Below are 17746 nucleotides of genomic sequence, written 5' to 3'. Positions count from 1 at the left end.
TCTTGCAGTCCAAGGGACTTTCAAGAATCTTCTCCAGCACCACAGTTTGACAGCATCAGTTCTTCGGTGCTCAGCCTTCTCTGTGGTCCAACTCTCACATCTGTACATGACTACTGCAGAAACCATAGCTTTGACTATATGGACCTTTGTCAGCAAAGTGAGGCCTGTGCTTTTTAATACACTGTCTAGGTTTGCCATGGCTTTTCTTCCAAGAAGCAGGCATCCTTTAATATCATGGTTGAAGTCACTGTCTGCAGAGATTTTGGAACCCAAGAAAATAACGTCTGTCACTGTTTCCATTTTTCCCCGTCTGTTTGCCATGAGGTGATGGGACTGGATGCCCTGATCTTCGTTTTTTGAATGTTGTGTTTTAAACCAGTTTTTTCACTCTCCCCTTCCACCTTCATTAAGAGGCTCTTTAGTTCTTCTTCACTTTCTGCCATTAGAGTGGTGTCATCTGCATATCCGAGGTTATTGGTATGTCTCCTGGCAGTCTTGATTCCAGCTTGAGCTTCTTCCAGCCTAGCATTTCACATGATATACTCTGCATATAAGTTAAATAAACAGCATGACAGTATATAATTTTGATATACTCCTTTCTCAATTTTGAAGCTGTTCGTTGTTCCATCTCCAGTTCTAACTGTTAATTCTTGACCAGCATACAGGTTTCTCATGAGGGAGATAGGTAAGTTAAGGTAGGTAATTCTCTTTAAGAATTTTCCACAGTGTGTTGTGATCCACACAAAGGCTTTAGTGTAGTCATTGAAGCAGAAGGAGACGTTTTCTGGAATTCCCTTGCTTTTTCTATGATCCAGTGGTTGTTGACAATTTGACCTCTGGTTACTCTGCCTTTTCTACATCCAGCTTGTTTATCTGGAACTTTTTAGTTCATCTACTGTTGAAGCCTACCTTGAAGGATTTTGAGCAAGACCTTGCTAGCAGTGAAATAAGTGCAGTCGTGCAGTAGTCTCAACATTCTTTGGCATTGCCTTTCTTTGGGATTGGAGTGAAAACTGACCTTTTCCAGTCCTGTGGCCACTGCTGAGTTTTCCAGATTTTCTGACATATTGAGTGCAACACTTTCACAGCATCGTCTTTTAGGATTTGAAATAGCTGGGCTGGAATTCCATCACCTCCACTAACTTTGTCTGTAGTAATGCTTCTTAAGGCCCACTTGACTTCACACTCCACTGGCTCTAGGTGAGTGATCACGCCATCGTGATTATCTGGGTCATTAAGACCTTCTTTGTATAGTTCTTCTGTGTATTCTTGCCACCTCTTCTTAATATCTTCTGCCTCTGTTAGGTCCATAGCATTTCTGTCCTTTATTGTGACCATCTTTGCATGAAATGTTCCCTTGGTATCTCTAATTTTCTTGAAGGGGTCTCTAGTCTTTCCCATTCTATTATTTTCCTCTATGTCCGTACATTGTTCACTTAAGGCTTTCTTATCTCTCCTTGCTGTTCTTTGGAACTCTGCATTCAGATGGGCATATCTTTCCTTTTCTCCTTTGCCTTCAGCTTCTCTTCTTTTCTCAGCTATTTGTATGGCCTCCTCAGACAACCATTTTGCCTTTTTGCATTTCTTTTTCTTGGGGATGGTCTTGATCACCGCCTCCTATAAAATGTTACTAACCTCTGTCCATAGTTCTTCAGGCACTCTATCAGGTCTAATCCCTTGAATCTACTTGTCACTTCCACCATATAATCCTAAGGGATTTGATTTAGGTCATATCTGAATTGTGTAGTGGTTTTCCCTACTTTCTTCAATTTAAGTCTGAATTTTGCAATAAAGAGTTATGATCTAAGCCACAGTCAGCTTCCAGACTTGTTTTTGGTGACTGTATAGAGCTTCTCCATCTTCAGTTCCAAACAATATAATCAATCTGATTTCTGTATTGACATTTCCTTTTAGCATCCAAGAATATTCCATTGTCTAGATGTTCCACAATTTACTTATCTGTTCACTTCCTGAAGGACTGTCCTGGGCTGCCTCTGAGTTTTGGTAGTTATGAATAAAGCTGCTATAAACATCCATGTGCGGATTTTGTGTGGACGTAAGTTTTTAGTACCTTTGGGTAAATAAGGAGAAGTATGAATTCTAGATCATATTGTAAGAGTGTAGTTTTATAAGAAACCCATCAAATTTTCTTCCAAAATGTCTGTACCATCTTGTATTCCTACCATCCATGAATGAGGCTCTTTTGTTAGGTACATAGAGTTAAAAATTTTTACGTCTTGGAGAACTGACCTCTTTATCATTATCTAATGCCGTTCTTTATCGCATATAACTTTCTTTACTTTGAAGTTTGCTCTGACTAAAATTAATATAGCTTTCTTGTGTGTTAGTGTGGTAATGAACATTTACATTTGTTTTCATATTTAAAGTAGGTTTTTTTTTTTAATAGCATATTGTTGGGTTGGGTTTTTGATCCATTCTGACAATCTGTCTTTTAATTGATACATGTAGGCCACTGACATTCAAAGTGATTACTGATATAGTTGGATTAATATTTACCACATTGGTTACTGTTTTCGGTATTTGCCTTTTTCTTTGTTCCTGTTTTTGTCTTCCTCTCTTTTCTTGCTATTTGTGAGTGAGCGTTTAATATGATTCCATTTTCTTTCCCCTCTTAGCATATCAGTTATACTTTTTCTAACTTTTTACAGTGGTTGCCCTAGAGTTTGCAATATACATTTATAACTAACCCAAGTCCACTTTGAAATAACATGATACCATTTCCTGGGTAATGTGACTGCCTTATAAAAACAAAATATTCCTAATTCCTCCCTCCTGTCTCCTGTATGACTGTTGTCGCTCATTTCACTTATATAAAAGCATACATAGGCATATGTACACGCATGCAGTGTATGCCTGTGTATATATTTGTACTCATATAAGATACATATAAACTTGTATAGTCAAGTACACTGTTGCTACTATTTTAAACAAACTAGTAAATCAATTAAGAATAAGTTTTTATTGTATCTTCACTATTCCCTCTCTGATGGTCTTTCTTTATGTAGATCCAGTTTCTAACCTACATTGTTTTCATTCTCTCTAATAAATTTCTCTCAATATTTCTGGCAAGGCAGGTCTACTGGCAACAGATTTCTTCAATATTTGTTTGAGATAGTCTTTATTTCTCTTTCACTTTTGAAGGATGATTTCTCAGGATACAGAATTCTAGGTTAGCAGGGGGTTTTCCTCAACACTTTAAATGTCACTCCACTCTTCTTGCTTGCATGGTTTCAGAAGAGAAGTCTGATGTAATTCTTATCTTTCTTTTCTCTATAAGCAATGTATTTTTTTCCTTTGGCTTCCTTCAGGATTTTTCTTTATCTTTGATTTTCTGTAATTTGAAAATGACATGCGTAGTGTAGTTTTTGAAGTATTTATCTTGCGCGGTGTTCTCTGGGCTTCCTGGATCTATGGCTTGACCTCTGGCATTAATTTGAGGAAGTTCAGCTATTGTTCCAGGTATTTCTTGTGTGCCTTTCTCTGTTTCTTCTCCTTCTGGTTTCCCCAGCTGTGCATACGTTACGTCTTTTGCATTTGTCCCACAGCCCTTGGATATTCTGTTCTGTTTTTTTCTTATTGTTGTTTCCTGTCTTTGTTCTCTTTGCTTTTAAGTTTTCAAGGATTCTTTTGATACATCTTCTAGCTCAGAGATTCTTTCTTCAGCCATTTCTGGTATGCCAATAAGCCTGTCACAGGCATTTTTAATTTCTGTTGCAATGGGTTTATTTTTTTTAATCTCTAGCATTTCTTTATGGTTCTTTATTCAAATTTCCACTTCTCTGCTTACATTGTCCATCTGTTCTTTTTCTTTTTTTAGATATTTATCTATATATTCTTTTTTTAGATATTTAGATATTTATCTATATTTGGTTGCCTTGGGTCGTAATTGTGGCACACAAGATCTTCACTGCATTAGTCAGGATCTTTTGTTGCAGTGCATGGACTCTTTAATTGTGGCACAGGGACTTCCTCCACAGCAAGTGGTATCTTAGTTTCCCGACCAGAGATCAGGAAGCCACATTCTCTGAATTGCAAGGTGGATTCTTAACCACCGGACCACTGGGGAAGTTCCTGTCCATCTGTTCTTGCATGCTGCCAGCTTTATATATTAGAGTCCTTAGCATATTAATCATTGTTGTTTTAAATTCTCCACCTGATAATTCCAACATCTCTGCTCTGTTTCATTCTGATGCTTATTCTGTCTCTTCAAATGGTGGATTTTTTTGCCTTGTGGTTTGCCATGTAATTTTTATTGATAGCTGGATGTGATATACCAGATAAAAGGAACTGCTATAAATAGGCCCTTGGTAATGTGTTGGTGCGAAAAACTGACTTATTTGAAGAGACCCTGATGCTGGGAAAGATTGAAGATGGGAGGAGAAGGAGACGACAGAGGATGAGATGGTTGGATGGCATTACCAACTCAATGGACATGAGTTTGAGTAAGCTACAGGAGTTGGTGATGGACAGGGAAGCCTGGCGTGCTGCAGTCCATGGGGTCACAAAGAGTCGGACATGACTGAGCGACTGAACCGAACTGACTGAATGTGTTGGTGAGGGGTTGGGGAGAGAAAGTGTTCTGTGGTCCTACCATTAGGTCTCAGTTCTGTAGTGAGCCTGTGTCTCTGAACTGGGACTCTCATAAATGTTTCTGTCTCTTCTTTTTTTAATCCCTCTTTGAATGGGACAGAATGGCTAGAGTGGACTGGAGGTGGCTATTTCCCTTCCCCCAGGTCAGTTAGACTCTGATAATACCCCAGCAAGTTAGGTGCTGGTTGACCTTTTCCTCTAAAGGCAGACCTTTTCAGGGCCTATTTCAGAATGGATCATTTCCCTTTCCCCTACCTGAAGCATGAGGGTATGTTTCTCTGACATTTATTGTCAGAGAACCTGGTCATGCTCCTGGAGGTAAATCTCACATTATTGGGGGTGTGTGTTTGGAGGAGTTGAATAGATGCCTTTGGAGTTTTAACCCTCAGAGTTGTCTGCACTGAGCCTCCGGCGGTTTATCACTCATAGCCAGGTGTTCCTACCTGGACTGGCTCCCCGGGTGGTTTCCACTTGTAAGGCTGTGCTCCAGGCTGTCGGGCTCACTTATCTCTCTCTAGTCTCAGGGGCAGTGGTTTCCCCTGAGACTCCTGTCTCTTTTGGATCCAAGAAGAATCGTTGATTTTTCAGTCTCTTCAGCTTTTTGTTTGTTGTTAAGGTGGAGTGGCAACTTCCTAGCTCTTTATATGTGGAACTGGAAACCAGAAGCCCACTTAACTTTTCAAGGTCACTTTTTCACTGGAAATGATTGTGTGTGTACTATATGATCCCTATTAGAATTCTCCATCTTTCAAATAAGACTATTTTATACAGTGCAGGTTACAGTTTACAGAGTACTTTCACCACATTTACAAGTCTGTAAGGTACTTCCACTTTTTTTACCATGTTGTCTTCAGAACAGCTCTGAAAGGTTATCCTTATTTTTCAGACAAGAACTGCTTCAGATATGTACATGTTACTTGTTCAAATACATACAACTGCTGAGTCTAAAAGAGTGAAATGTAGTTCTGAGAGAGTGTTCTTTTCACCACTGGATTTAAGGATAATCAGTTTCCAGTCAGCCCTGCTAGTGTTATGCTCTGACTTGCAACACTTTCTTTTATAAAATAGTTACATTCACATGTGACCTCTGCAGAGATCACTGGACAGCAGTAATAGGGATAAAATAAATGTCTAGAACACAAATGGCTTACACTAAACAACACCATTTTTTATGTGTGAAAATGAAAGAAAGCCTTGTAAAATTTTGCCTTGCTTCCCTCATTTAGTGACTTTGATACAGTACAGTTTCCCAGGTCTTCCAGTCTGTTACCCACGCAGCTACCTTTGCCTCTAGCCTGCCAGAACATTGTGTTTCCATGAACAGATGAAGTGCTTACACATTCATAGACTGAGACACCCTGAATTCAGTTGGGTTCTCTCATTGCTCCAAGCAGATTTCTGCCCTTTCAGCCATGACAACTCAGGCTGGGCTTTGAATACTGATGGCAAGCCCTTTTATTATTAATCAGGGATTTGTATGAATTAATTTTAGAACATGAGGGAAATGGGAGCTTAAAATTAGAATCAAACTTAACATCCTAAATGAAATAAAGGGTACTGCTTCATGACATTTAAAGCTCTAGCAAATGAAACAACTTTGTAAGCTTTGATGGTGGACTAAGAGTATATAATCTTAAAGTTAACTTTCTAGCTAAATACTTTTAACCTCTTTATCAGAAAAAAGTCATTTCCCTACTACAATAGGTTGGGTAAAAATTAAAATTTTGAAAGGACATCTAGTTTTTCTGGTGTTTGTCTATCTAATATTTGAACTTGAGATATTTCACTACTGATTGCCTAAGATTCTGTGGGATGGTGTATGACTTTATTTAAAATGTCTACCCAGCAGATTCACTGCAATTTCAGTCTTTCCCTAAGATGATTAAAAATTACATTTATTGCACTTAAAATGTGAATTTAAGTGAATCTGTGAGCACATAAAGAAATTTAATAATAGTCATAATATGATAAGCTGTATTTGTACCCCATATATTGAAATAAATATTACTATTGCCTAAAATGATTAGATTTGAATCTATAGCTATCATAGCACATGAACATATATATAAAATCCTTTTTAAGTAAAATATTCCTATTTTATAATGAAGTCATTTTATGTATAGTTCCTGGTGTGTGTCATTTAAGTTGTAATTGCTGCTAATATATTATTAGTAAGTTATACATTTCTAACTTGAGAAAATTATTCAGTACACAGTGTTTCCTACTGATACAGTAGTTAGGACATTGTTTATATTTTAGGTAAAAGAAAAAGTTTTGTAGTTATACTTACTTTTCAGGACACTATCTATATATCAGGTGTTTCACGTTCCAAATTTATAGCATCATGGTGTTATATGTACTCATTTTTTATTTATATTACAGCTTTTATTAAAGTTTTTAATGATTTGCAGAAATGTTTGAAAACTGCAGTATAGGTAATATGAAGAGAAATGTAAGAGCTTTTAAATTTTTTAAATGGTGCTTCAATTTTTATTTTTGAGTCATATTAATATAACTCTTCACACATGGCACATATTTACAGGTTTTTCAAGAAAATATCTTGGCTGATTTAAATAATTTGTAAAGTATACTTGTTATGAACAGAATATTTCTTATCAATTCAGGCACATTTTATGTCTGCACTGTTCTTAGATCAGTGCCATATCAGCAGATGCTAAATACATGCTTATTAGTGTGTATTTTAAACTTTTATATTAATTTAAACTTGTTAAATTTAGCAATGGAATAATATTTGGACAAATTAGATGACATCATTCCAATGTATCTATCATCAGTCCCCCCCGAAGCATTTATACAATTTATTAGTTTCCCGTAGATTCTTATCTAATGCGCTCCCCAAATTCCTCTTTTATTGAGCTGCTGCTTCTTTCTTTTCTTTCATTTTGAAGGTATAATTTTATACCACTTTCCATATACTTATAGATTCTTTCAAATACTTTGAAGAAGGTCACCTTTCTCTTGACTGTTCCTTTCTTTACTTGCTTTGTTTTAAATTTGTGGCTCATGTCAGAATACAATTTACTTGCTTTTGGGTTGAGAAACTGATGCAAAATCTGGCAAAACCTGACATTATTAACCTAACAAAGAAGCAAAAGGTCTTAAGAGGCAGAGTCAGTGAATTGAGGGTAAATTTATGCTTTTATTTAAGAAAGGAAGTAAAAGTGTATTCTCTTAAATAACTTTCTACACTTGAGTATATGTTATTTTGGTTGTGTAGTTGATTAACATTAATTTGAAGGAACCAGAAAGTTGAAAGAATTTTACAGTGGACATATGTATTCCTATCACTAGATTCTACCACTGAGATTTTACTATATATGTTTGCTTTATCAGTATTTAGCCATCTCTTTATCCATCTGTCAATCTATCTTACTTTTTTGGTTGTGTTTCAGAGTGTTTTATAGACAATACATTTTCTTCTAAATGCTTCAGTATATATATATCATTAAACAGAGATCAGCATTAGTCTGGTTTTTCTCTTAATGTAAAATGTATATACAATAATAGCTCAGTTGGTAAAGAATCTGCCTGCAATGCAGGAGACCCTAGTTCGATTCCTGGTCGGGAAGATCCACTGGAGAAGGGATAGGCTACCCACTCCAGTATTCTTGGACTTCCCTTGTGGCTCAGCTGGTAAAGAATCTGCCTGCAATGCAGGATACCTGGGTTCAAGCCTGTTTCATTAAGCTCCTTCGTCACTTGCAAAAGTTAATCTTTATATGGTATTCCCTCATGGCTCAGAGGGTAAAGAGTCTGCCTGCAATGTGGGAGACCTGAGTTTGATCCCTGGGTCAGGAAGATCCCCTGGAGAAGAAAATGGCAACCCACTCCAGTATTCTTGCCTGGAAAATCTCATGGACAGAGAAGGAGCCTGGCAGGCTACAGCCCATAGGGTTGCAAAGAGTCACACACAACTGAGAGACTTCACTTTCACTTTTTTCAATTAATATTGACAAATGCATGTGCCTGTGTAACCGAAACTCCTATCAAGATATAGAACATTTCTGTCACCCTAGAAAATTCCCTCATGCCTCTTCTCAGCTGGTTCTTTCTCCTCATCCCACAAAGGTAATCACTGTTTTCTAATTCTTCTACCATACGTTGGTTTTTGCCTGTTCTAGAACTTTATAGGTAAAATCATAAAATGCACTTTTTTTTTTAATAAGGCTTCTTTCATTTAACATAATGTTTTTGGGTCATTGATATTGTTGTATAGGTCACTATTTCCCTTCATTTTTATTGCTGAGTAATATTCCATCATATGACCATGAATATATCGTGTATTTATCCATTGTCTTATGATGACATCTGGCTACCTTATTATGATCACTGGATTACTTATTACTTTATACAGGATGAAGTAATATCTCCATTGCTTACTCCTTGACCCTTTAGTTTCTAACATTATGGCTTAGTAAATGCTTATAAAGGGATCTTTTAGAGTAGTGTATGTAAAGTCCTTCTGAATTCCCTGATAGCTCAGCAACACCATTTCTTTTTACCTTAGGTCCTAGCAAGTGAACAAAATAAAGTATTCACTTACTTTAAATGTGTATTGGCTTCCATGCTAGTCACATCTTGAGACTGTAAACTGCCTCCCGATACTACCGCTGTCTGAGTTTTTGAAAGAACGCTGTTGGTTTACTCTTGAGAGGCGGGTGGCAGTAGGGCTTTGTGTAGTTTCTGGTGGTGGCAGGTGGGGGAGTTGTCACTGTATCCAGATGCTTTACCAGCAGCAGCAAAGGGTAGAAGATAGGGATAAGGGAGAGGAGACAGACATTATAGGTTATTGGTAGCTGAAGTCAATCGATTGTAAATTGAAACCCAGTTTTTTTGGAGAGAGAAATTCAAGTTGACCTGTTTACAGTATTTCACTGAGTAATTAGACTGTATTATCCTATACAATGGCTTCCCTCGGAGCTCAGTCAGTAAAGAATCTGCCTGCAATGCAGGAGACCCAGGTTCAGTTCCTGGGTGGGGAAGATCCCCTGGAGAAGCAAATAGCAACCCGATCCAGTATTCTTGCCTGGAGAATCCCATGGACAGAGGAGCCTGGCAGGCTTCAGTCCATGGGGTTGCAAGAGCCAGACTTGACTTAGCGAGTAAACCCACCACCATCCTATACAATCTTTGATACAATGGCAACTCTTACAAATTTAAACATACCATCTTTGCCATGTTTTCATCTACTGTGTATATGGTGTACATGCTTTGTATCTATTCTCAAAATACCGTAAGAACATCAAGATTCACTTTATAATACTATCTCTTTTCATTTAATTTGTGATATCCAGGAGGAAATGTAATTTTAAAAATACTTCATGGTTTAAGGACAAGTAACCAAGGATATCAAAGGAGCATTTAAAATATTAAGACCCACTCTGTATTTTCCAGAAGGTATGAAAGTAATACTACTTAATAGGTTAGCTGCCACCCTGCACTCTCAAAGCACTTTACTCATTCATCTGTCTGAGGGAAGACGGTATCTGCACCCTTGGTTAATAGATGGGAACTCTCTCCCCCTGACCCCATGTTTTACTGTATTTGAATTCCGGAATATATCCAGAGCTTTCCAAACAGTACTTATTGTCTTCTGGTGGCCTAACAAAGATTCCTTTTAATAATGGCTTCCCCCACTTATGTCCTAAATACTTCTGGGATATTTTTTCAGAAGTTATTAAAACTCAAAGCAAAGAAACAGTTGTCAGTTTTAGTGGTAACAGTAAAAATAAATTTTAACTTGAAAATTTGTAAGAGATTATATCATTCATAGATGATAAAACAATTACATATAAAAGTAGGTAAAATATCTCATAAGTTTGTATAAAATCTTTAAACAACTATGATGTGTACCTAGTTGATGGTTTTCCTTCTGGAAAAGAAATTATGGAATCCAGTATCTCAATTTAATAAATTTAAAAATTGTACTATATTGATCCAAGTATATTTGTGGTTAACAAAAAGAAAGGACAGAACCACAGGTGTTTATTTACTGATTTCATCAGTATGGGTTATAAGGATAGCATCTCTGCAAATTCCTGATTATGTATTACTTGAGCCAGTAATCTTAGAGTATGTTTACAGGACCTCTGTAATGTGAAGAAGTAAAGAGTTATCACATACAGATACCTGGGTATGCTGGTCTTTGTTCATTTAAATGCAGGAACTTTTGAAGGTAAAAATTCCAAAGCCTGATTTATGTATGCTTATTTACAAGTATGTTTAATCCTGCTCTTGTTTTTGAGCTCAATACCGCATAAAAATATTAATCATTAGGTGGTCTTAATGTAGCTCTCTTCAGCACTTCTGTAGAAAGTCATTGTCAGAGAATACATTCTAATTCAAGGTTAATTAGTGTACCATTAAAATAATGCGTTACAAAAATTAATTACACCGCAGGTCAAAAAACCTGTTAAAAAGCAGAGTGTAAATGTCTGAGAGCACATCGTCCTCCTTAAAACATTGCTATACAAGTGCCACCCTTCTGGAAAATATCTCCAATATGAAAATCACTACTGAGGTCCAGTCATAGGTGTTTCCCTAAAGTAAATTTTTGGCACCACACATGGAAAATTTAAAATATAACTCCCCATTAACAGTAAAATGTGTTGCTTGTCTGCTTCCGCACTGAAACAGCTAAGGATTTATATTTTAGCATTACTCAGTGGAACCCTATTGGGTTAAACCTAAGGAGAAGTCAGGAATCTTGTTGGGAAATAGAAATTATCTGTACATCTTACAGTAAAAATACTAGATATATTATGTTTTCTTACTTAACTATTAGGTAGTTCTGGTGGGTGCCCTATGTAAGTGTATCACACATTATTTAACTATATGGTGATTCTTGTTAATAATTTGATAGCCATTAATTTAGTACCCTTAAAATTAGAACTAGAAATAATACAGACTTTGACATTTTACCTGATTAGTTTAGTATAAAAGCTGTGAAACAGTTATATTGAATTATAAAATACTTTACACGTTGGTATTTGTTCTGAGGATCAAATTAGAATATCTAATTATTCATATGGAGGGTTGTAAAATGAGTGCCCCAGTAACAGTAAATCAGTACACATTAGAGCTGGGGAACATTTAACATAGGCAACACTGTTCTCTATCAACAATACATTTTTTATTTGGCTTTTAGAATTGTCTCCATTTAAAAAAATTATTAGTGGGCTCTGAACTAATAATTAACTAAGTGGTTTTGCTGTTACAATAAAGTGTGACTGATTTGCCCACATTTAAAAATTTTCTACTTCCCTTCTCCTTTGCATTTTGCATACAAAACAGATATTCACAGGTAAGTAAAAATAAATTGAGCAAATGAAAGAAAAAGGAAAGGATGATTTTTAAGGAAGAAGTTGTCTGTCTTTGGGTTTTTGTTGTTGTTTATTTTTTTTCAAGAATAGCTCCTGGTTAATTAGTTGAACGAATAGGTATGTGAAGAGAGTCTGAAAGATGAAGAATGTAATTGGTTAAGAAAAGCTTTCTTCAAAGGTGCTTTTTAAGTCCTCTTTGTCCTAGCTTATATCTGTTTAAATCGTTTCTAAAATGACATAAAGCAGGGATTTCAACTTAATGTGAAAAAACATTCCATTCTTTTAAAAATGACAACATCACTACCACCCTCAAAAGTAGTGTTAAGCCATAATCACTCATTTCTTCAGAAAAGCCCTTAGCTTTGGGGGTTTTGTTTATTCTTTGGACCAATTAGGCTCCTTTTGTTAACTAAGCCAAGATTTTCTGACGGTAGAGAAAAGAATTAACACGTCGATAGTGTTTGTCTTTGGTAGACAATAGTTAAAATTGTTTAATATTTAGTACGCTGTCTCCTAACAGTTAATTGTCTATTCTGTTTTACAAGTGGCTTTCATGGTCAACATTTGAAGTTAAATGCTAGTAGACTTGTACTAATGTTTGGGGGATATTTCAGGGTGTAAATTTGGGCTATGAAGGGGAAATGCTTGTGATTACATTTTCTTACATTTTATGGAATAAACTTGAGTAAATTTAGATATATTACATTCAGATTATGATCTCTACCTAGGTTTAAGTACCGTTTTGTTTTTTTTTTTTTAATTCATAACAGTTGTTTCACCAAAAGTGAACATAATAATTTAAAATTAATCTCTTTCATTTCATCAAAGTACTTTAAAATTTACTAAGTGTTATCATGTAGTTCATACATTCAATAAATATTACTGGTATTATTGTTGTTAGTATTATCCTTATCCCCACTCTGTGGATAAAGAAACTGATCAGTCTGAAGAAAGTCACTGGGCTAGTATCTAACAGATCCCCAAAGTATAACTCAGGAATTCCTGTTGTTTTCATTTACTGCTTTTCCCATAGAACATTTTATATGAATCATTCTTAGAATAGTTAACCTATATTTTTACTTATTTCTGTATCTTTCTTAAGACCTTATGTCTTTTGTATGGCCCACAGCTGGATTAACAAATTCATTTGTCTTTTTCTGTGTTTTAGGGCAGAACTCTACTCCACTGGGCTTGTGATCGAGGACATAAGGAACTAGTCACAGTCTTGCTACAATATAGAGCTGATATTAACTGTCAGGTAAGAGCGATGAGAAAATTCACCCATTCCAGTCCATCTTAGTTCGCTGATTCCTAGAATGTCCATGTTCACTCTTGTCATCTCCTGTTTGACCACTGAACTGAACTGAAGGGTAATGAAAAGGGAACATTTTTTAAAAATGAGGTAAAATCTATATAAAGTAAAATTTACTTTACTAACGGTTTTAAAGTGTACAGTCCAGTGGCGTTAGTATATTTAACAATGTGTAGCCATCGCTACGGTCTTGTCCTAACATTTTCGTCGCCCCAGAAGGACAAGGACAGTTTGTACCCATCAAGTTGTCACTCCCTATTTCCCTTCCATTCCAGATCTTAGCAACAACTAAGCTTTCTGTTTCGATGGATTTGCCTGTTCTGGATATTTCATATAAATGGGATCATAAAGTATGTGGTCTTTGGCTCTGGCTTCTTTCACGGGCATGTTTTCAGAGATTATCCATGTTGTAGCACATTATTATCCATGTAATTGCACTTCTTTCCTTTTTATGACTAAGTTATATTCTGTTGTATGTATAGAACACATTTTTATCCTTCATCAACTGATGGGTAATTGAGTTGTTTTCACCTTTTGGCAATTGTGAATAATTGCTGTGAACAATTTGCATACATGTTTTTGTTCAAAACTTGTTTTCAGTGCTATTGGTTCTGTACCTAGGAGGAGAATTTCCTATACGGTAATTTGATGTTTAACTTTTTGAGGAAACTCCAAACAGTTTTCTACAGGAGCCACACAATTTTACATTCCCACCAGCGATGCAATGCAAGAGTGTTTCAGTATTTCCACTTCTTCACCGATACTCGTTATTTTCTTGTTTAATAGCCATTCTAGTGGGGTGTAGTGATCTCATCAGAGTATGATTTGGATTTGCATTTCCCCAGTGAGTATTTTTTCATGTACTTGTTAACAGCTTGTCTATCTTCTTTGGAAAAATGTCTATTCAAGTGTTTTGCCCTTTTTTAAACTGAGGGGCTTTTTTATATTTAAGAAGTAAAAGTTCTTATATTCTGGACCTTAAAGCATTATCAGATGTATGGTTTGCAAATATCTTCTCCCTTTCTGGGGGTTGTCTTCTCACTTCCTCGATAGTGTCCTGTGGCGCACATAAAGTTTTCAGTTTTGATGAAGTTCGGCATATCTGTTTGCTTTTGTTGGTTGTGCTTTTGGTGTCATACCTAAGCAACAATTGCCAAATTCATGATTATTAAGATTTACCATGCACCCCTAGAAACTCTGTACACATAAGTAACTCCCCATTCCCCCGCCCCCCCATAACCCTAGCAACCACCATTCTACTCTCTCTCTTCATGAATTTGACTACTCTAGAGACATCATATAAGTAGAATCATACAGTATTTGTCCTTTTGTGACTGGCTTATTTCATTTAGCATAATGTCTTCAAGGTTCATCCGTGTCGTACCATGTGGCAGAATTTTTTCCCTTTTTAAAACTCAATAATGCTGCATTGTATGTATATACCATATTTTGTTTATCCAAATATCCATCTACAGACATCCAGGTTACTTTCACCTTCTGGCTATTGTGATTAATACCTCTGTGAATATGAGTAGCAAATGTTTGTTTTGAGTCTTTGCTTTCACTTCTTTTGAATATATATCCAGAAGTGGAATTGCTGGATCATATGGTAACTCTTTAATGTTCTGAGGATCACCATACCATTTCCACAGTGGCTGCACCATTTTACCTTCCCGTCAGCAATGCACAGATATTCCAGTTTCTCCACATCCTTAAAAACACTTGTTATTTTCTGTATTTTTGATATTAGCCATCCTGGTGGATGTGAAGTGATATCTCATTGTGGTTTTGATTTGCATTTTCCTAATGATTAATGATGCTGAACATGATTAATGCTGACCAGTTAATATTGGCCATACGTTCATCTTCTTTGGAGAAATGTCTGTTCATGTCCTTTGCCCACTCTTTAACTGAGTTGTTTGGGGTTTTTTATTGTTAAGTTGTAAGGTGTGTTACTCACTCAGTCATGTCTGACTCTTTGCAACTCCATGGACCTGTAGCCTGCCAGGCTCCTCTGTCCATGGGATTTCCCAGACAAGAACACAGAAGTAGGTTGCCATTTCCTTCTCCAGGGGATCTTTCTGACTCAGATATTCTGAGTATCAGTCCCTTATCATATACACAGTTTACGAATATTTTCTCTTATTCTGTGGGTGGTCCTGCACGCTGCTGATAATAGTGTCCTTTGATACACAGCAGCTTAAAATTTTGAGGAAGTTCACTCTATTTTTCCTTTTGTTGCCTGTGTTTTTGGTGTCATATCCAAGAAGTCATTGCCAAATGCCATGTCATGTTTTTCCCCCATATTTTCTTTAAGAGCTTTAAAATTTTAGCTCTGTTTTTTGACCTGTTTTGAATCAAAGGTTACATAAGGGTCCAGCTTCATTTTTTTTTTTTTTTTGCATGTGCACTTTCAGTTTTCCCAGGGCCATTCATAGGTGGAAAAGACTGGGTCCTTTCTTCACCAATGGTCCTGACACCCTTGTCAAAAACCATATGACCATATATGCAAGAGTTTGGGGTCTCTATTCTATTCCATTTGTCTATATGTTTGTCTTTATGCCGGTACTACACTGGTTTAATTACTATATCTTTGTAGTAAATTTTGAAATTAGGAAATGTGAGACTTCCAACTTGTTTTTCAAGACTTTTGGCTGTTCTGAGTCCTTTGTGTTTCCATGTGAATTTTAGGATGGATTTTTCTCTTTTTTACAAAAAAGTCATTGGGGTTTTGATAGAGGTGGCATTGAATCTGTAGAGCAATTTGGGAGTACAGTTTTCCCCTGTTCTCTGAAAGTAAAGCAAAGAATGAAACATTTTGTAAGACAAAATGATGGAAAGCGAAGAAGCAGTTACCTGAGGACACATCTTGCTAATGCATGCACAAAATAAACTGAGATAAAGCACTGGCGCGGGCACAGTTAAAAGTTAAGGTGGCCTAGTGCTGAGATGCAGAGCGTAGTTGCTGGAGGAGGAGGAGGAGCACTGCTCTTGGTGCTCTGAGTGCGCACTCCTCTACAGTGCCAGTGCCTGTTTTTGTAAAAGCAAAAGTCCTCTAGACTTTTTTTTTTTTTTGGTTAGCAAAACCAGGTACTAAGGTAGGTCTTTAGTAAAGTGAAGTGGCATAAAGCAGACTTTTAAAAGCAGGGCTACTCATATTGTCATTTTAACAGTGGTTAAGTCTTCCAGTCCATGGAATGACTTTTCTTTGTGAGTGACTCTAATAAATTAGAGAATTTATTTCAAAACTATTTTATAATTTTCAGTGTACAATTCTTTTGCCTCCTTGGTTCGGTCTATTCCAAAGTATTTCATTCTTTTTTGCCACTACTGTAAATGAAACTGTTTTCTAAATTTCACTTTCTGATTATTCATTGTTAGTGTTTAGAAATGCAACCGGTTTTTGTGTGTTGATTTTATATCCTGCAACTTTGCTGAATTTCCTTAATAGTTCTAACAGCTTTTTGTGGAAGCTTAAAGATTTTCTGCATATAACATGTGTTGTCTATGAACAAAGATATTTTTACTTCTTCCTTTCCAGTTTTGATGTCTGTTATTTCATTTTCTTGCCTAATTGCTCTAGGTCTTCTAGTACTATGTTGAATAAAATAGTGAAAGTGGGCATCCATGTCTTATTCAGGAGTTTGCTTTTTAATTTAGTATGTCAAATAAAAAATGCTTTTCCTTTTCATAATATTTGTTGTCATGTACATCCATTCTACTTTAGCCCATGACCTCACCCTGAACTTTTAATCAAGTCTGAAATGTTTGGTTCTAACTATACTCTCCAGTTCATTTCACTCTAAATCTTATTTGACCTTATGGAAATCCCTAGTGCCTTGACTGATTACTTCTTCCATTTTAGCTCATTTGTCCACTCTCATGCTATTATTATGTTCAACTTTATTCCCATCCCCTATTTTTCAGCTATGGTAACCATCTGGCAAAACTTTAATTCTGATTAATCCAGTTGCCTGGCTTCTATACATCTACATTTTGGCTCTAGGCAAAGCTAGGAAGACAAAATCACCCATCCCTGATACTATCAAAAATGATGGTATCAGTCTTTAATTTTGGCTGGCATGTCTTAATGGTCTTTCTTATTCTCACATTTTCTCCTGTTTCACAGACAAAATAGAAGAAATCTTTATCAACAATATGTTTCTCAGCCAGTAGTTGCACCAACGTATATTTCTTCCTGTCTTCTCAGACGGTTAAAACTTGCAGTGCATGCTCAGTTGTGTCTGAGCCTTTGTAACCCTATGGACTGTAGCCCACCAAGCTCCTCTGTCCATAAAATTTTCCAGGCAAGAATACTGGAGTGGCTTGCCATTTCCTCCTCTAGGGGATCTTCCCGACCCGATGATCAAACCCACGTCTTGTGCCCCTCCTGCAGTGCCTGCAGGCAGGCATTCTTTACCACTAGCACCACTGCTGAACTTACTCTCAACTACCACTCCCAACGTAGCACATCGTGTAC

General features: G+C 36.5%; 1 protein-coding gene across 3 annotated transcripts in view; it reads left to right on the top strand.

Annotated features, from left to right (window-relative positions):
• Positions 1-17746, top strand: part of ACBD6 (acyl-CoA binding domain containing 6) — a 192709-nt gene that overhangs the window by 84829 nt on the left and 90134 nt on the right. For all 3 annotated transcript variants that reach the window (XM_061383378.1, XM_061383379.1, XM_061383381.1), the window contains exon 6: positions 13123-13212. In XM_061383378.1, coding sequence (XP_061239362.1) covers positions 13123-13212 — 90 coding nt within the window. The remainder of the gene's footprint in view (positions 1-13122; positions 13213-17746) is intronic.

This window comes from Bos javanicus, chromosome 16 (genome assembly GCF_032452875.1).
Source record: "Bos javanicus breed banteng chromosome 16, ARS-OSU_banteng_1.0, whole genome shotgun sequence".
NCBI classification, from domain to species: domain Eukaryota; kingdom Metazoa; phylum Chordata; class Mammalia; order Artiodactyla; family Bovidae; genus Bos; species Bos javanicus.
The sequence above is the reverse complement of the archived record's forward strand: the minus strand, read 5'-3'. Positions and strand labels throughout refer to the sequence as shown.